Source organism: Tupaia chinensis, unplaced genomic scaffold (genome assembly GCF_000334495.1).
Source record: "Tupaia chinensis unplaced genomic scaffold, TupChi_1.0 Scaffold000392_1, whole genome shotgun sequence".
NCBI classification, from domain to species: Eukaryota; Metazoa; Chordata; class Mammalia; order Scandentia; family Tupaiidae; genus Tupaia; species Tupaia belangeri.
In genome coordinates, this window is record NW_006159894.1 from 1,773,897 (window position 1) to 1,791,587 (window position 17,691).

Genomic DNA, 17,691 nt, shown 5'->3' on the forward strand with positions numbered 1-17,691 from the left:
TAATGTGGTCTGGTCAGGAAGCATTTATTGTTGCTCCAAGTTTGAGAAATTTCCCCGAGGACAGAAAATCCACACTTTCAGATGATCTCCCGCATGGCCCGGCTTAGCTTCTGAATCTTGGTTTTTGCAGACATGTCAACATATTTCTCTCCAATACGGACAATCATTCCACCCATGATTGATGGATCAGTCTAGGAAAGAAAATGGGTTGGAAATGTACAAATGCATGATCTCACTGCTCAAATGAGCAGGTAAGTGCTCTGAAAGGCTGAACAGTCCACACAAATGTAAGATATTCTATCTAAAAAAAAGGAAGAAATCATTTAAATTTAAAATAAACTGGGCTAGCCCAATAGCCTAGCAGCTAAGAGAGGCAGATCCCACATGGCTGACTGTAGTTCGAATCCTGGTACTAACTCAGCATGTGTGTGTACCCCAAATCCCGAATGGATAAATGGAGAAGGGACTGCAGTGTGACCACGTCCCGCTAAAGGCTGTTTTTTCTGTCTCTAGTGAGCACATTCACCTTCTGGCAAGTAAAAATAATTTAAAATAAATGTAAGATGTCTACTACAGGCCAATTAGTATAGGGTCAGATCTAATTTTTCAGTAATAACTTTTAAATTTCAAATAACCGGAGGCAACGTACCATAAGTAATTAAAAACCTACCTTAACCTCCAATTTCAATACTTGGCCTTTACTTAGGAAGCTCTTCAGAACCGTTTGTAATTCAGAGAGAGTTGCTTGGTCTAAAGGCTGAAGAAGGACAAAACCATCCTTTAAATTTAGGTAAAGCAAAACAGAAACTTGTACAGTTATCAGGAGAGGAAAATATACACTGAACATACATCACCAAGACAGCCTGGTGAACCCGTCTCAGATATCCAGAGTCCTGTTGTGGAATGCAAACACTCATTGTGGCTCCGGGGGCATGAGAAGGCCTTACTCCGCAAGAGCACCAGGGAAGCTTGCAGTTGGCAGTTTACTCACCGCCCCAAATGGCATTCCCTCCCTGTCTTTGCTTGCCGGTCCTAGCTGTACCACTCAGAACTAAAGAAAAAGCCCCAAAGTTTCCAATGCCTGAAGACATAAGCCCATCAACACAGGAGACATGGGCCTCCTCTCTTGCAGCCTATGGTCAAAGAATAGCCTATTATTTCTTTGGATAAAAAGTTGCAGGTGAACTTGGTTCTACAGTCTTTATGTTTCCCAGCTCTACAGGCTGCCTGTGGTTCTGCACAGCACTCCACACTGGGTGGTGGTGGTAAAAGCCCACCAGTGTTCAACTGGAGTATCATTTGCTGAGACCCTGAGAACTCTGAGACAGACAGACAGACACAGACAGACACAGACACACACACTCACACACACCCCTTATACAGGGACCTGCACTGAGAGCAGGAACCTGTCTGAACTTCCTGTACCTGGACAAGCTGTGAGGCAGCAGCTGTTATTCCCATTTTACATATAGGAGAATCAAAGGGACAGAGTAGCTAAAAGAACTCATCTAGGGTCACATAAGCAAGTCAGGACCAACACCAGTATTTGCAGTCAGTCTGCGTATTTTTAAAGCCTGTGCCTTCAGTCATTAACCGGGGCACTCACTGTGAGCTCCAAATGCGCAAGTAGGTATTATGTGCTAAAATGCTTCTCCTTGGAACTGTGTTATTCTGGAGGGTTAGACTACAACACTACAGCTATTAATCTAGATGAGGGAGGGGATGCATATTCCAATATACCATACTCTATTGTTGTTTAAGCTCCACAGACTGTTCTTGTATTGACTGAACTACCAACAAAGAAAACACAAATTTAAGATTGCAGCAGAATTATTTCTGGGGAGGCAATTTAGCGTAGCTTAAGGAACATGGACTTCTGAGACAAAAAGGGCTATGTTCAAATCCTATTCCCACCTGTGTGACCTGGGGAAAGCCACTGCATTTCCCTAGGCTTCAGACACCTCATCTGTAAGACAAGGGTAATTATACAATCCCTTACATGAATCTTTTGATATTAAATAATAAATTACACACCATCCAGAATACAGGATCCGATAAATGGTGGCTAATTATTATAGTCCACTCCAATAAGTTCCTTTCCCATTCATCACAACAGACAGAAGATTGAGAAACTCTAGTCTCAGGAAACTAATACTACATTTACAAAAAACTCCAATGTGCATCAGAACACAAACCACCATTTTCTAACACATTTTGATGTTCTTTGCCTTTAGCCTAGTCGACAGTGTTTATGAATGATCACTAGTAAAAGACACACTAACACGCTGGTCCTTCTAAAGCAGAGGGTCACAGAAGCTGACCTAAGAATGAAACAACCCTCCCAAGTGACAAATCACCTTTCCCAACTTCTTGATTTAACCCCATTTTCTTTTTGCAAAATGTGATGTGTGTGATGCCCAGGTAAACGCAGTGACAGCCACCCATCACTTACGGATGCAGTGGTCACGGTGCAAGGTACTTCTCCGCGGTGGACACTCATCATGGTAGAAAAGGCAGAAATGACTCCCTGGGTGTTGCTTAAACGACCATTTTCAGCAAGCAAATCTGGAAAGTGATGGTACTCAGTAACATGGAATGCACTGGAATAGGTCACTCATGATGTTTGCACTTACCCTGAAAGCAAGCCTAATTTATGGCCTTAAGATACCATATTCAGGGAACCAGCAGTTAGCGTAATGGCTGTGTCGCTGGACTCCCACGTAGTCGACCGCGGTTCGCGTCCCGGACCCGGTGGCTTAAAACTCACGCCGGGCGCGTGTGCGTACGTGCCCAAGATCCCGAGAGGAGAATGGAGGAGAAGGGATTGCGGCGTGACCATCCCCCCTGGGGGGTGATTTCTCGCTTTCTGTCTCTATGTCTCTCTCTGTCTGTCTGGCGAGCGCACGCGCCCTATAGCGAAAAAACCTCTCCAAAAAAAAAAAAAAAAAAAAAAGATACCATATTCAATGTCCTTTTTAAGAATGCAAATGGGGACCAGCAGATGGTGTGATGGTTACATTGCTGGACTACCATGTAGTTGATGGCGGTTCAAGTCAAGGACCTGGTGGCATAAAACTCACACCGGGCACGTGTGCATGCGTGCCTAAAATCCCGAGAGAATGGAGGAGAAAGGATTGTAGCATGGCCATCCCTCCTGGAGGGTGATTTCTCACTTTCTGTCTCTGTTTCTCTCTGGCAAGTGCACAAACCCTATGTCAAAATATCTCTTAAAAAAAAAAGAAAAAAAAAAAAAAAAAGAATGCCAATGGAAAAGACAGACATAACTTGTTATTTAAAAAGTATACCCAAGGACCAGAAGGTGGTGTTAACAGACACATTGCTGGACTCCCACATAGTTGTCAATGGTTTGAGTCCTGGGCCTGGTGGCTTAAACTCACACTGGGCACGTGTGTGTGTCCAAAATCCTAGGAGAATGGAGGAGAAGGGATTGAGGCGTGGACATCCCCTCTGGGTGACCGACTTATTGCTTTCTGTCTCTCTCTCTCTCTCTGTTTCTCTGGTGAGAACATGCACCCTATAGAAACTCTCTCTCTCTCTCTCAAAAAAAAAGTATATCCAAAGTTTAAACAAAAGGCTGCACTGACAAAGTATTTAATTTAGGAAGTGTGAGGGTTCTCACCCACACAGATCTGCAACACATTTCTTATATCCAGCTTGCAATCGTCTTTTTGTATTTCTATTACAGACGCCAATGTTTCACTACAAATCTTCCAATTAACATACTGTCTATACTCAAAGATGACGATGAGTATGCACTGTTTTTGGAATTTGCATTCTGAGCTGCCAAGAGGATTTGAAAAGCAACCCAAAGGGAAGGGCGGAATGCAGATGTCTTCAAGGGCTGAGGTACAGCCTCAGGTCACACACCACTTTCTCTGTATGAATCCCAGTGGCACCCCCAGTGTTGACTGCTAACTGCAATCAGACACTCTTACGTATCAGCATCCTTTATGCAGCATTCCTTGAGCTTTAGTGCACAGTTAACTTGGAAAGCTGGTTAAGATGCTGAGGGAATTCTTATCTGGTTTTCACTGGGAGGCATCTGGCTGTCAACAGGCCCAGTGATGCTGATGCTCCTGACCCATGGACATCTCCACAGCACAGGTTTAAGAGACCCAAATGGAAAAGTTCTTATACTTACTGATCAGGTTGGATGTGAGGGGAGAAAACCTCTCTTTTGCTGCCATGTCATTTATGCTTTTCACTTTAATGGAACGCTTAACATATGGATTCAGAATAGAAACAGCCAATTTGGGGTCCTTCAGGAGTTGCTAAAGGGACCAAAACAAACAAACAAACAAAAACTCAAATTTTGTAAGGCACAAATGATCCCAGCTACCATTTACACATTTTCTTATGAATTAATAAGTATTTTATTAATTAATGAACATACACTCAAAGAACATAGGAAGAGGGTGTATAACCAAGTTTCTCTACTTTTAAGAATATAAAGCAGGGGCCAGCAGGCGGTGTGGTGGTTAAGGGCGCTGGACTCCCAAAGGGCCAACTGCGGTTTAAGTCCTGGACCTGGCGGCTTGCTTTCTCACGTTCTCTCTTTCTCACTCTGACCCTCTCTAGTCAAATTAAAATATAGTTAAGCAAAATAATTATTAAAAAAAAATACACAACATAATTTTACATAGGATAAAATGATGTTCCTTGGTAAAATTCAAAAACACCTTTTTTATTGGGGGGGGGAAGGTTTTTGCTATAGGGCGCGTGAACTCGCCAAAAAACAGAGAGAGACAGAGAGATAGAAAGCGAGAAATCACCCCCAGGGGAGATGGCCACACCGCAATCCCTTCTCCTCCATTCTCCTCTCGTAATCTTGGGCACGCATGCACAGGCGCCCGGCGTGAGTTTAAGCCGCCGGGGTCAGGACCTTAACTGGTTGACTACATGGGAGTCCAGTGACATAGCCATTACGCTAACTGCTGGTCCCCAAAACACCTTTTTAAGATAGAAAAAAAAAAGCTTCAATTCACCTCGGGTTGTAATATACTTAATAGGGAAAACTCTAGTTTTCCTGGGACTGTGATTCCTCAGGTGCAGACCAGAATGGTGCTCCGACCGCAAAGGAGGCCTCCTTGCCATTCCCTTAGGGGATAAGGAGGCTTCTGTCTCAGGCAACCCCAATTCTGCCCAGCCTCTTACAGAGCTCCAAAGAACCCGCCCAACTTTGTGAGAGATCCCTGGTGTTTCCAAGGCAGCCTCAGTGAGTCTGGGAGGGGCAGTGGGCGAAATGCAAGTACGACCCCTACGGCAGAGTACTTTGCCCTGTTTGTTAAACCATAAATGTCTGAAATCAGCGACCAAGCATAGCTGCCAGCACCCTGCCTCCAAGTTTGAGGCCGAGTTCAGAGAAACCAACAACAGGTACCACGTCTCTCTGTTACCTGTATTACACTTATTCACCTTTTCATGAGACTGCTAGTATCTCACAGGCTACCTGTCACACTCTGCATGCAACACTGAAATTGCCTCTGAAATGACATTTTTCCATATGATGGGAGGCTCGTACAAATTAAGAACATTCTGAAGTTTTCATGTTTCATACCTGTTTCGGCTACATCATCAGTGTACACAGGCAATTAGTGAGACTCCTGTATTGCACTGCACTTTCTAATTAACAATCCTGGGTCACTGCCTCCATTCTTTTCCTCCATTTCTTAATAGACTTCTAGGTTTGAGCCAAACTCCATTGCAATAACCACAACCCAGGTCATCCTCTGCACTGTGAACATGACTGGGTTTAAAACAGGCAGGACCAACAAGTAGTGGACAGTTATCACCACTTCCCAAAATGCCTGTGTGAGATCCTGCCTGGTTCTGCTACCCCTTCCCCCAAGTGTCTCTAACAACAAAGCCGGTGTGTGGTTCTGTGGCGATCATGAATCACAACAGCTAAGACCTTAAGCAATTTCTTCAGAGATCACTGGACAAAGGAAGGAACAGAGCTAAAATGATCTGGTTAGGAAAAAAGTTCTAGTTAAAGGTCAAAAAGAAAACAAGAACAAAACGTTAAGTACTACAGGTCAAGAGTATTTAATAAAATGTAAGTATTACAATATGAAGTGTAAATATTTTTATATACAACTAATCTGATTTTTTTTCTAAACAATAAAAAGTACATTAGAAATATGTGCATTAAGAATATAAGATATTCTAAAACCAACCAACCAAACAAACAAACAAACATAAGATACTCTCGGGGTTGGCTCCATGACACAATGGTAATGTACTAACTGCTTTAGAGAAGCTGGATCCCACGTGATGACTGTGGTCTGGGTCCCTGGTTCAGGGAGCCCAAAACATACCAGGCATGCAAGTTAATGCCCAGGATCCAATGGGCTGCAGGAAAGGGATTGCAGTGCGACCAGACCCTGTGGAGCGTGCTCATCTCTTTCCCCCTCCCTCGTGTATGCATGTGCTCGATCACTAATAAAGGAAAAATACAAGACAAGCAACACATGGACAGAAATTTGTAAACTTGAAAATTCAGTAAAAATTAAAGCAGAGATTCTAGGCAAACTACACTGTAGGCCTCTGCTAATTCAGTTTACTTAACTTTCATTTTCATGTTTAAGAAAAAAGTAAAAGTAAACTCCCGGTAGGGCAGCCCGGTGGTCTGTCAGTCAGTTCTCTGCCATGAAGAGGCCCAGGCACCTTGGTTGAGTATGCTGCTGAGCACACTCAGCTCGTATCTTGAGAACAAGGTAATTTTAGTTAAAACAGAGAAAAAAGCATCATAAAAAGAATTCTCAGTAAGCAAAATCATAATATATTCTAAAGCTTATTCTGGAGTACCTAGATTGTAACACAGAACTTCAAAAATCTGCTCAAGTGCAAATGCAGTGACGAAAGAGGGAAAGTGAGAAATAACCCCTCCCTCAGGATGGCCCACTGCAATCCTCTCTCGAATTTTCCTCTGAGGACTTCAGGCAAGCATGCATGCACATATGCCTGGTGTGTTTTTCAGGTCCAAGATTCCAACTAGGCTGTGGGATCCAGCAGTTTCACTAGTATGTCCAGACTTGCCCTAAGTATACAAGGTAACTTCTAAATTTTCTTCTGGAATGACAATTTTTCTTAAATTACCACCTTATATATTTATTTTATATATTTTTCTCTTCTTAGCCTGGAATCTCATTTCTTAATATTAATTAATACCCTTGTATGTATCTGTTTGCCCCTATTGGGTCACTGAAAAAGTCACGACGAATTTTTCTATGCAAAAATGCATCATGACTTCTCCAACAACACAATATTATAAAATAGTTTCAGACAATGAAACCCAATATTATTACTACATGTTTTCAGAAAACATTTTTGCTGTTCTTTTTCTCATAGATTGTGCCTCATTAGGAATACAGAGTGAAATAACAAAAGGAAAACATATACAACTAGAGACTTCATAAGAAAGAAACAAGAACACTACTTACGGCTACTCTCAACAACTCCTTTTCTACTTGTTCCAGTTTATTCTGTTTAGAAGCAGCAGAATAAAGCGCAGTGGCATAGCGACCTTCGACACCATATACCTGAACAGGTGGCTTTAAAAATGAGGGGAGGGGAGGAAAAAGGAAAACATTATACTGTCAAAAGCAGAATCAAATATTTGTAATTAAAAAAAATTAATCTCTTATTAACCCAAAACAGCATAAGTAAGTCATCGAAGAGCTGTCTTAGATGATAATTCACAAATTAGCTGTGTCACTCAATCTTTGAAACTCCAATTTCTTATCTCAAAAATGAAGGCCTTCCAAGACCCAATGTCTCAAGTCCCTTCCAGCTCTATGTATATAAAATTCAATTACTTTTAATTTGAGATAATCTCATGATTCCCTTGAAATCATGTATAGGTTTTAAAACCTAGATAGAAGGCAAATTTGAATGTTAAACCAGGAAAACAGGTGCTTATAAAACATAAATGTGCACACTTATATATTTCTTATACTAATATAAATTTCCCTTTACAGAGCCTCCCCATCAATATTCAATTTAATATAGCCCTTAAGCAATTTATGAAGTGCCTGATACTTTTATTTTCTACAATAAAACTATAGGCTTTTTTCCCCTACATACAACTATCAATGTATAACTCTACGTGCTTACTGGTAGGAAAACTTTGAATGAGAAAGTAGTTCCAGTACAGCTCTAAGACTAAGCTGAAGAACCCTGAGAAAAATTTCCCAGAGCCTTGGTTTCCCTTTTTATAAAATGGGAAGACCAGCATACTCCCTGTCACTGTTGTGCAGTTTCAAGAAGTTTCTTTTTTTTGAGAGGTTTTTGCTATAGGACGCGGGTGCTTGCCAGAAAGACAGAAACAGAAAGTGAGAAATCACCTCCCCCCCCGGGCAGGGGGGAGGGATGGCCACACCGCAATCCTTTCTCCTCCATTCTCCTGTTGGGATCTTGGGCACACACGTACATGTGCCTGGTGTGAGTTTAAGCCACTGAGTCTGGTACTCAAACTGTGGTCGACTACATAGGAGTCTAGCGACATAGCCATTATGCCACCTGCTGATCCCTTCAAGAAGTTCTTGCAGGAAGGATAAATGAGACTATTCCTAGTGATTTTGAGATTATCTGGTATTGACAGTGAAGGTGGGATTGTGACAATAATTTTTCTAAATTCCATTTGATGTGATTCACTATACACACAGAGCTGGTATTCTGACCCTTCCTTTATGCTGTTTTTCCAAGGGGAGTTTGGTTTGCTGCTGAATGGGCCAAGGGGCATGACAAGGATGGTTAGGCTGGCAGAAAAAGACAGCAAGTACCTCTTCAGACCCATGAGCAGAGAAAAGTTCTTGAATCAATTCATTGTCATATAGGAACTAAGTAACCCATGAAAATGGAGTCAGACTTTATGCTCCAACAAGACTGTTACTGGGTGTTAGCCACGCATCACTTCTGGGGGGCCCTGGTGAACTTCGTTTATTATGTGTCACCAGTTGTCTTCAGGAGGGGTCGATTAGACTACTTCTGGTTTGAAGAGAGAGACCGGCAGATCTCTGAAATGGCGATCCTTTTTTAGTGCCCAGTGAATTCCCATGGTAAGTGCTGATTGTATTGTGGAGAGTGTAAAATGTGTGACTTCTGACCAGTCAGGGGAAGGCAAGATGAAGCTGCAACACCAAGATCCGCAACAGAACTGCAACATAAACTAAAATACCTTGACTTGACTATCAACTCCTGTAATCACTTCCTGTGAGAATTTGGGCATGCCACATTATTTGCTTGGACCTGTTTCTTTCATTAAAAAAAAAAAAAATGCTAGCTTGCTTTTTGGGGGCGGGGTAGTGGGAAAAACAAATGATTAGAAAAAATAAATTCTCATATTTAAAGGTTATGCATAGCTCTGTCTCATGGCACACACTCAACATCATTCCTTTCCCGACTGCATGTACATTCTGGGAGCCACACATCATGCAGAAAGGTTTACACAGGAACTATACAGAAGTCTGTGCTCTAACGGTATTGCTGTTCTACTCACATACTTTCACCTGCTTTATAATTACCAAAAATATAAATAAACATACCCTCACGAGCTTGGCAAATGGCCTGACCACAGATGTACTGAAGCATCGCACCTTTAAAATAAAGAAAAACAGACATCATACAGGATTACTTGAAATATTTCTGCATTTAACTCAAGAATAAAAAATTTTTAAAAAATGACTTAGGGGAACCAGCAGTTAGCGTAATGGCTATGTCGCTGGACTCCCACGTAGTCGACCATGGTTCGTGTCCCGGACCCGGTGGCTTAAAACTCACGCCGGGCGCGTGTGCGTGCGTGCCCAAGATCCCGAGAGGAGAAGGGATTGCGGCGTGACCATCCCCCCTGGGGGGTGATTTCTCGCTTTCTGTCTCTATGTCTCTCTCTGGCTGTCTGGCGAGCGCACGCGCCTTACAGTGAAAATCTCTCCCCCCCCAAAAAAAAAGTAATATTAGAAGAAAAGTGAAAAACTTTTTTTTTTTTCTTTTTTTTTTTTTTTTTTTTACTGTCATATACACGAGCTGCTCTTGATTACATGGGGTAATTTACCCCACAGAGAGAGAATCATACCAAGTATCATGGGAAATTGCCTTCCCCCTAACACTGTGGGTTGCTAGGAATGAACTGAGGCTTGCACACCAGTATGAGAGTGAAAACACTAACTTGCTGGGAGTGCATGTTTCCGAGAAAAAAATTAACAAAAATTTTGGCAGTTATTTACCACACCCTTAAACAGGATCTTTTTTTTGGAGAGGTTTTTGCTATAGGGTGCATGTGCTCGCCAGAAAGACAGAGACAGACAGACAGAAAGCGAGAAACCACCACCACCACCCCCCCCACTCCAAGGAGAATGGCCACGCCACAATCCCTTCTCCTCCATTATCCTCTCAGGATCTTGGGCATGCAAGCACACACGTCAGGCGTGAGTCCAATCCACCCGGTCTGGGACTCGAACCTCAATCCACTACATGGGAGTTCAGTGACATAGCCATTACGCTAACTGCTGATCCCGAGCAGGATCTTAGAAAGAGTAGGATTCCTGTCATGGTTTGCAACACATGTACCTTCTTAGGAACCCAAATTCTATAGGAAAATGAAGACAATAGGGTTTATCTGACAAGAAGCCCTCCTCCTGAGAGGTGGAGTCTTGCTCATGAAAGAAACGGTTAGAATCCAGTTTAAAAAGCACCTGCAGAGCACAGGTCACCTTTAAATACTTCCAGCTCTGGAGTATGCTGTATCAAAACTTGCTTTTGAGGATTGAGAGACTTTTTAATGCTTATAGAAAAATTACATAAGCTGCAAGGAATCACGATATGTAAACCGTCATGGCTAGGACGTAGTACCATTTTTTTTTTCCTAACTCCACCTTCTGTGTGGCTTCGTGGGTTCGACCTCAATTCTACCACTTACTGGCTGAGCAGCTAAGGAAGAGTCAGGTAAACTTTGTCTTTTTCTTTATATACATTTACAATGCGCTTCAAGAATATTCTTCAGTATTACTAGTGACCCCGACAAGCTGCGCCACAACGACGACAGCTGACTTGGGGACTCAAGGAAAGCCCGGCCTCGCTCTTCTGCGCCCCCAAACCCAGCTGATTCTTGGGGTTAAAAGGAGGACACCCAAGTCCCGGCCCGCGAACGCCGCCCCCACTCCTCGAGCTCCACGACCGTGGACGGCGGCAAGGCTTCCCCAGCCATGGCCTTACACCCTGACACTCCGGGCGGGTGTTAGTCACCCCAGGAAGGGTCCCCCGCTAGCTCTGAAGAGCCCCCTCCTCTCACCTGCCGGGAGAGCCCGGACACTGCTGGGCCCGCCATCTTCTCCCGGGCGGCTGTAGGTCAAACCCGAGCTGGACGAGAGGCACGCAAGGACGCACGCGCGCGTTAGCGTAAGCGCTAGGCTCCCTGGGAAATGTAGGCTCAGGCCCTCGTAACCATGCGCAGTGACCTCTCGCAGTCTGGGAGTTGTAGTCCTTAGGAGCAGGTAAAGGTTGCACTAGAGTTATTTACGTTTAAATTAATACGGTTACGTTTGTTCCACTTCACAGTCATCACTAAGTGTTATTAACATCTTTACCCCTTCTTCCTGCTATGAGAAAGCGTGCATCAATACCTTCTCCTCATGCTGTATTGAAACAAAACAAAACATGAGCAAATGTGCCTTGCAGCTCGTACCAAAGCGCCTACGTTCCCTTCCACTCGTCCCCTATTTCACCTCAGCACAGCACTGGCTGCGAGCTGTGCGGGCAGGCGAGAGCCAGGTACCTAAATGCTTCATGTTGGACAGGGCAGAGGGATTATCCGAGAAGTGGACTGAAATAGGAGAACTGGCGTTTGAGTAAAGCTGAGACCCCGACACCAGCCTTGGCCAGTTTCTGTGCATTCAAGAAAACAGCCTGTCTTCAAGCACATTCACCTTAAGTGAGACTTTATTTTTTTTCTACGGCGGAGAAGAGAATTGGCTGTCAGAGTAAGGATCAGGACTTCTGGTGGTAATAATGGGCTCTGTGACCAATTTAAAAGAACAGAATCTGCTCAGATCGATTTTAGGAACACAGGTCAATTCATTACTTTAGCCTTTAGAATACAGTTTTCTCATCATTACAAAAAATTCGTTTAAAAATGCAGAAAAATAAAAGAAAGGTAATTTCCCTCTTTTTACCCAGAGGCAGCTGTTGTCAATATGTTGGTGGTATTCTATCTCAGTATTTTTTTCTGCTGTAGCCTGAACTGCCTAGGCTTGAATTCCAGTGGGTTCTGTGACCTTGGCACAATTACATTATTTTCTGTGCTTCAGTTTTCTTATCTATAGATTGGGTGTTACAATAGTTCCTGTCTATTGGTTATTGAGAAAAATAAAGAAGTTAATGTATATATAAAGTACTCAGAACAAATGGCTGGCAGAGAGTCATTCAATAATGTTAGTTCTTTATTTTATTTGTTTTTTTTCCCCTTTAGATTTTTTGCTATAGGCTGCGCACGGTCACCAGAGAGAGAGAGAGACAGAGAGAGAGAAAGTGGGTAATCATCCTCCAGCGGGGACAGCCACACTGCAATCATTCTCCTCTTGGGATTTTGAGTACACGTGCACACATGCCCAGCTTGACTCTCAAGCTGCTAGTTCTGAGAGTCAAACCACTATTAGCCACGTGGGAATCCAGTGTCTTAGCCACCATGTCACCTACTGGCCCCTATTTTATTTACTTTTAGTATACATACACATTCACAATCTGTGTATAATTAATGTTTTGTCTTTTTCATTAATAAAAGAAAAAAGGATACAAAGTTACACAGGGATTGTGAATAAGTACTTTTAATATTATATAAACATATTTCTAAGTTATATTTTTAAAAAATAATTTTTAAATTTAACTTTATTTAATATTGTTATTATTTTCCAGTTTGATCAGCAAGAGACAGAGAGAGAGAGAGAGAGAAGGAAAATGAGAAAGGAAGCCATCAGATCTGGGACTTGAACCATGGTTGGTCATGTAGGAGTCCAGTATCTTTAACTACCACATCACCTGATGGCCCCTAAGTTATAAAAATGTTATTAAGTATAATTTTAATGGCTACAGTATAAAATATCAAGTGGATATTTTTAATTTACTCATCCCATGATTGTTAAATAAAATCCAGAGGGTTTCCATTTGTTTTTGTTCATTTATTTATTTGCCCTTTAAAACAATACTGAATCTTCTAAGTATCTTTAGATATATTTAGGATAATTTCCAAATAGACTTCTGGAATTGCACCATCTTAGAGAGTATAAACATTTAATAAGCCTTTGATGTATGAGGTCGAACTGCTTTTCAAAAGTTTAACCAATTTGTATGTTCACTAGCAGTGCATGAAAACCCTTATTCTACTCACTCTGTAAACTATTTTCTAGGACAATTTTTGAGTAAGTCTAATGGAAAGGATTTGACACATTATTTAACACATGATATCGAGCACCTGTTAGTGCAGGCAGCTGCACACGAGGTACCAGACAGACAAGTGCTTGCCTTCGTCGACCTTATTTTATGTCAGATCAAACTGCAAAACTCGTGTTTCCTGAAGTGCGAGTATTAATAGATATTATACAACCCCGTGTTCTAGTGGGGTTGAATCCCAGGCAGGACGCCTTGAAAGAAAACATACCAGGCCTGCGTGTGAGCATGTGTGTGATCTGCCTGAGATCCCGACAAGATGGAGAACTGGAGAAGGGACTGTGGTCTGACCACACTCCACCGGGAGGTGCCCCTCTTCACCCCACCTCCTCAGGTGAGCACATGCATCTTCTGACGATTTAAAAAAAAAAAAAGTTCTGGGGTCAAATGTATTTGGAGAACTCTAGGCTCTCTATGGCATTGAAACATAATTCCAGGTAAGCTGTAAGGTTGGCTGCCAGCAGGGAGACACGCTCCATTTATTTTGTGCTTGCCCCACTGCTCTCCAGTTCCTTGCATTGCTCCGAAATAGTAGTTTATTGCTGTTTGAATTTTAGGGTTTATTAAGTGGTTTCATTTTTGTTTTGAGTCTCAGGATAACTCTGAGGTGTTGGCAGGTCTGGTATTTCCTCGTTTATAGATGGTGAAACTTCCTGGCGCCCACTCAGGTGGCTCACCGAGGACATGGCCATCTGCGTCTCATGCCCAGGTACCAGCACCAAGTCCAGTCTCTTTCCACTGCTCTGATTGAATGAATGACTGGATCCATCAGGGTGTATTTCTGGGGCTGGACTTTTGATGCTGGTGTGTTTTGGTGACATAGGTAAAGATGAGAACAGAAGCCCTGCAGCCTGATGCCTCTGCGGTCAAACCTCCCTCTTCCGCTCTTTAATTCTGAGGTGTTTGCTGAAATCTCACTGCAGGCAAATCTCTGCAGTGACAGGCCAGGACCCCCAGCTGCAGACTGTCACAGGAAGGAGCAGGCAGCAGTTCTCAGCTGTGTGACTGCCATGCCTTCTGCTATGCAGGATCAGAGATTCTGGAAAGGAATAATTTTGTCCCGTAGGAAAAGGGGAAAGACAGTGCTCTGCTGTTCTACTGCTTGCTTTCTGTACAGGTTCACATTGTTAAAAATTAGTTATTACAATAGCTGGGGCTGATGGTGACAAATGAACTTGCCCCAGGCCACAGGGGAGGGCCGAAGAGGGGACAACCCAGACATCTCACCTCACTGGTTTGTGCTGACCTTCCACTCAAAGCACATGGTGCTCATTCTTTTCTTTACAAACAACCCGTAAGTTGTCACAGGAAGAGGCAGTGTGGCATCGTGAGACCCTTCATTGCCTCTGTGTAACTACTGGAGTGACCTCACCTTTAACCCAGAAGAATCCTTCAAAACTACACTAGTCAGAAATTTGGCTGCAGGTGCAAATTGCTCACTGCACTTTACATTAAATCAGTGAAAAACTGCAAAGACATGCCGAGCAAAAATAAATGGCTTTTAAAATGGCAGGCCAGCACATGGCACAGAAGTGAAGGCACTTGGTCCCGCATGGCCGACCTTGTGGTTCATATCCTGGACCCATTGGCTTGAAAATCACGCTGGGTACATGTGCATGTATGTCCAAAATCCTGAGAGAAGGGATTGTAGGATGGCCATCGCTCTGGAGGATGATTTCTCACTTTCCCGCTTTCTTTGTCATCCTCCAGTGAGCACACAGGCCCTATAGGGGGAAAAAGAAAGGAAGAAGCAAATTATACAACCATTAAAATGAGATGAAAAAATATTTAATGACATGAAAAAAATGCTTAACCACATGAAGAAAAAAGTTACAAATTACATTCTGTATTTTTCTACAATGAGCATGTATCACTACTATAATCAGGAAACAAAAGGATGACTTTATTTGTTTTTTGTCTTTGTTTGTTTGTTTGTTTGTTGTAGGGCATGTGCACTTGGTAGGTAAAGAGAGGGAGGGAGAGGGAAAGTGAGAAATTACGCCCTGGGGGGAGATGGCCACACTACAATCCCTTCTCCTCGATTCTCTTGGGATTTTGAGCATGCACACACATGTGCCCAGCATGATTTTCAAGCCACCGTGCCCAGGACTCAAACCATGGAGTTGACCATGTAGAATCTAGCTATTTTAATTTCCTTGCCTCCTGCTGGCCTAATATGATACTTCTACTTGTTAACTACTGTGTTCCTATTTTTTTTTTTAGAATTTTTTATTTAATTTTATTTATTCATTCATTTATTTTAATTTGACTGATGGTCGGGGGAGTGAGAAAGCAAGCCACCAGGTCTGGGACATGAACCATGGTCAGCCATGTGGGAGTGTCCATGCCACTTGCTGGCCCCACTGTGCTCCTTTTTAAAAACAGTATATTTATTTTATTTCTTCCATGAGTGAGAGAAAGTGACATACACCCCCAACAGAGCCTTCTTGCCATAATCCATGCCCAGCCTCAGCCAGTCCTGATTGTGGACACACATGTGCCACACGGTGTGCACAGGGAGGCCTCCAGACATGATCCTGGGAGCTTCCCATGTGGGTCTAGCAATTACGCTGTACCTCCAGCTAGCCCCTCCTGTGCTCCCTAATATCCACTCTAGTTTTTATTAACACTCAGCTTCCCACATGAGAGGAAACTGCTTTAAGTTGACAATGCATGAGAGACTGAGGAAGTACGCCAGAGCAGCTCCAAGGTTCCTTCCAAAGGTTAGCTTCCATAGACTCCACTAGCCTGGAAGAGTTTTTTTTTTTAGCTCTGCAGATTACATAGTGAGGATGGTATCTGCTCAGGGCAAAGAGTAGTAATAAGGTTTTCCCTATAAATTTTGTTAACCGAGAAAAGGACCAAAGAAATATTTGCATTATTCATACATTTATTCATCTTGTAGTGGATTCTCCTTCAATTTCTTTGTCTCTCATTTTTTAAATTGAAGGAGGCCCCATGCACCGGTCAGAGAGCGATGGAGAGAGAGAAAGCAGTCAAGTCAATGGAATGTGGTCAGGCTACAATCTCTTCTCCACTCCGCCATCCTGACAGGATTTGGGGCATATGTCTGGAATATTTTTTAAGATTTTGGGGGTGGAGATTTGAACTGTGATCAGTCATGTGTGATCTGGCTCCCTTAAGCACAAGGCTACCTGGCTGGCCCAATTTCTTACTCTTGTTGTTCTTTTCTCCTCTGAATTTGAGAACTGTGTGTGATTCTTATAGCAGACCAGGATCATTTGCTAGGCTTGGAGACACAGGCTACTGGCGCTGCTATAGAGCAGTCCTTTTACATGCAGCCTGTCTTTCTGTTTAACCCCAAAGAATGGGAAAATGACATTTAGCAGCTTTCAGCAAGGTCTGGGGTCCTGCCCTGTAAAGGGCAATCCTGCTAGTCTGCAGAACTAATCAAGGTTTGAACAAGAGTATTGACAAAAATGTGCGATGGGACTCCAGCCTGTGACCACTTCACTTTAAACTGTCCTTAGGATGTGGTGCATCTTCTACAGAGGAAAAGAGCACGAAAACACACGAAAACGGTGTGGTAGGGTGTTTGATGCTTGGAGAAAGCTGCATTAGGAAGGTCTGCAGCACAGAACTTTCGGATCTGAAAGGCGACACGGAGGACCTCAAGCTGCGGGAACGGGTCACTCACCCCCTCATAGGCTCTCCCTCTCTTTGTCCTTGAGGCCTGCAGGTCATGCCTGGCTTGAACTGCCAGCCCCTGGGAGCTCAAGGTCACCCCTTCCAACTCGTTCGGGTCGCTGAACAATCAGGCCGACACGAGGGGGCGCCACGTCCTCGCGTTGGAAACATGTCTGTGGCATCGAGATGGATTTCTTTCTCGAGTTTTCCCGGTCCAAACCTTGGTGCTGATTCTCACGTTTACTAGTAAGAATCCGAGCATGGTGAAGTCTACAGACAAAAGGGATCCGGAGGGATACTGGAGTCCAGGGGCCTTGTGTTTCAGGGCTGACAGCTACAGTTCCACAGACCTGGGCCACACAGCTTCTTTCCTGAAGCCAGCCTTGGAAACCTCCAGAAAGACTGTTGTAATGTTCTTTACACTCACAGCCCCCCGCAGCTCTCAGACTTCCTGTCATAACCTATAGGTTTCCATCACCTCAGTGAGGTTTTAGCATTTCCTCTGGGGCACCAGAGAAGCCCGTCTGCGTTGGGGCAGATCCATGACTTCATTTTCCAAAGTCCTTTTTCTTTTCAATTTGGGGC

General features: G+C 43.3%; 1 protein-coding gene across 1 annotated transcript; it reads right to left on the reverse strand.

The window, feature by feature from the left end:
• Nucleotides 1–11,436, reverse strand: ATP5PO (ATP synthase peripheral stalk subunit OSCP). The gene is made up of 7 exons (XM_006153904.3): nucleotides 11,309–11,436; nucleotides 9,567–9,617; nucleotides 7,464–7,574; nucleotides 4,163–4,292; nucleotides 2,453–2,565; nucleotides 671–757; nucleotides 1–191 (listed from the first exon to the last, which is right to left on the reverse strand). Exons 1-7 carry the CDS (start codon nucleotides 11,342–11,344, stop codon nucleotides 78–80), a joined length of 642 nt encoding a protein of 213 aa, XP_006153966.1. The 5' UTR covers nucleotides 11,345–11,436; the 3' UTR covers nucleotides 1–77.
• Between the last annotated feature and the right edge of the window lie 6,255 nt (nucleotides 11,437–17,691).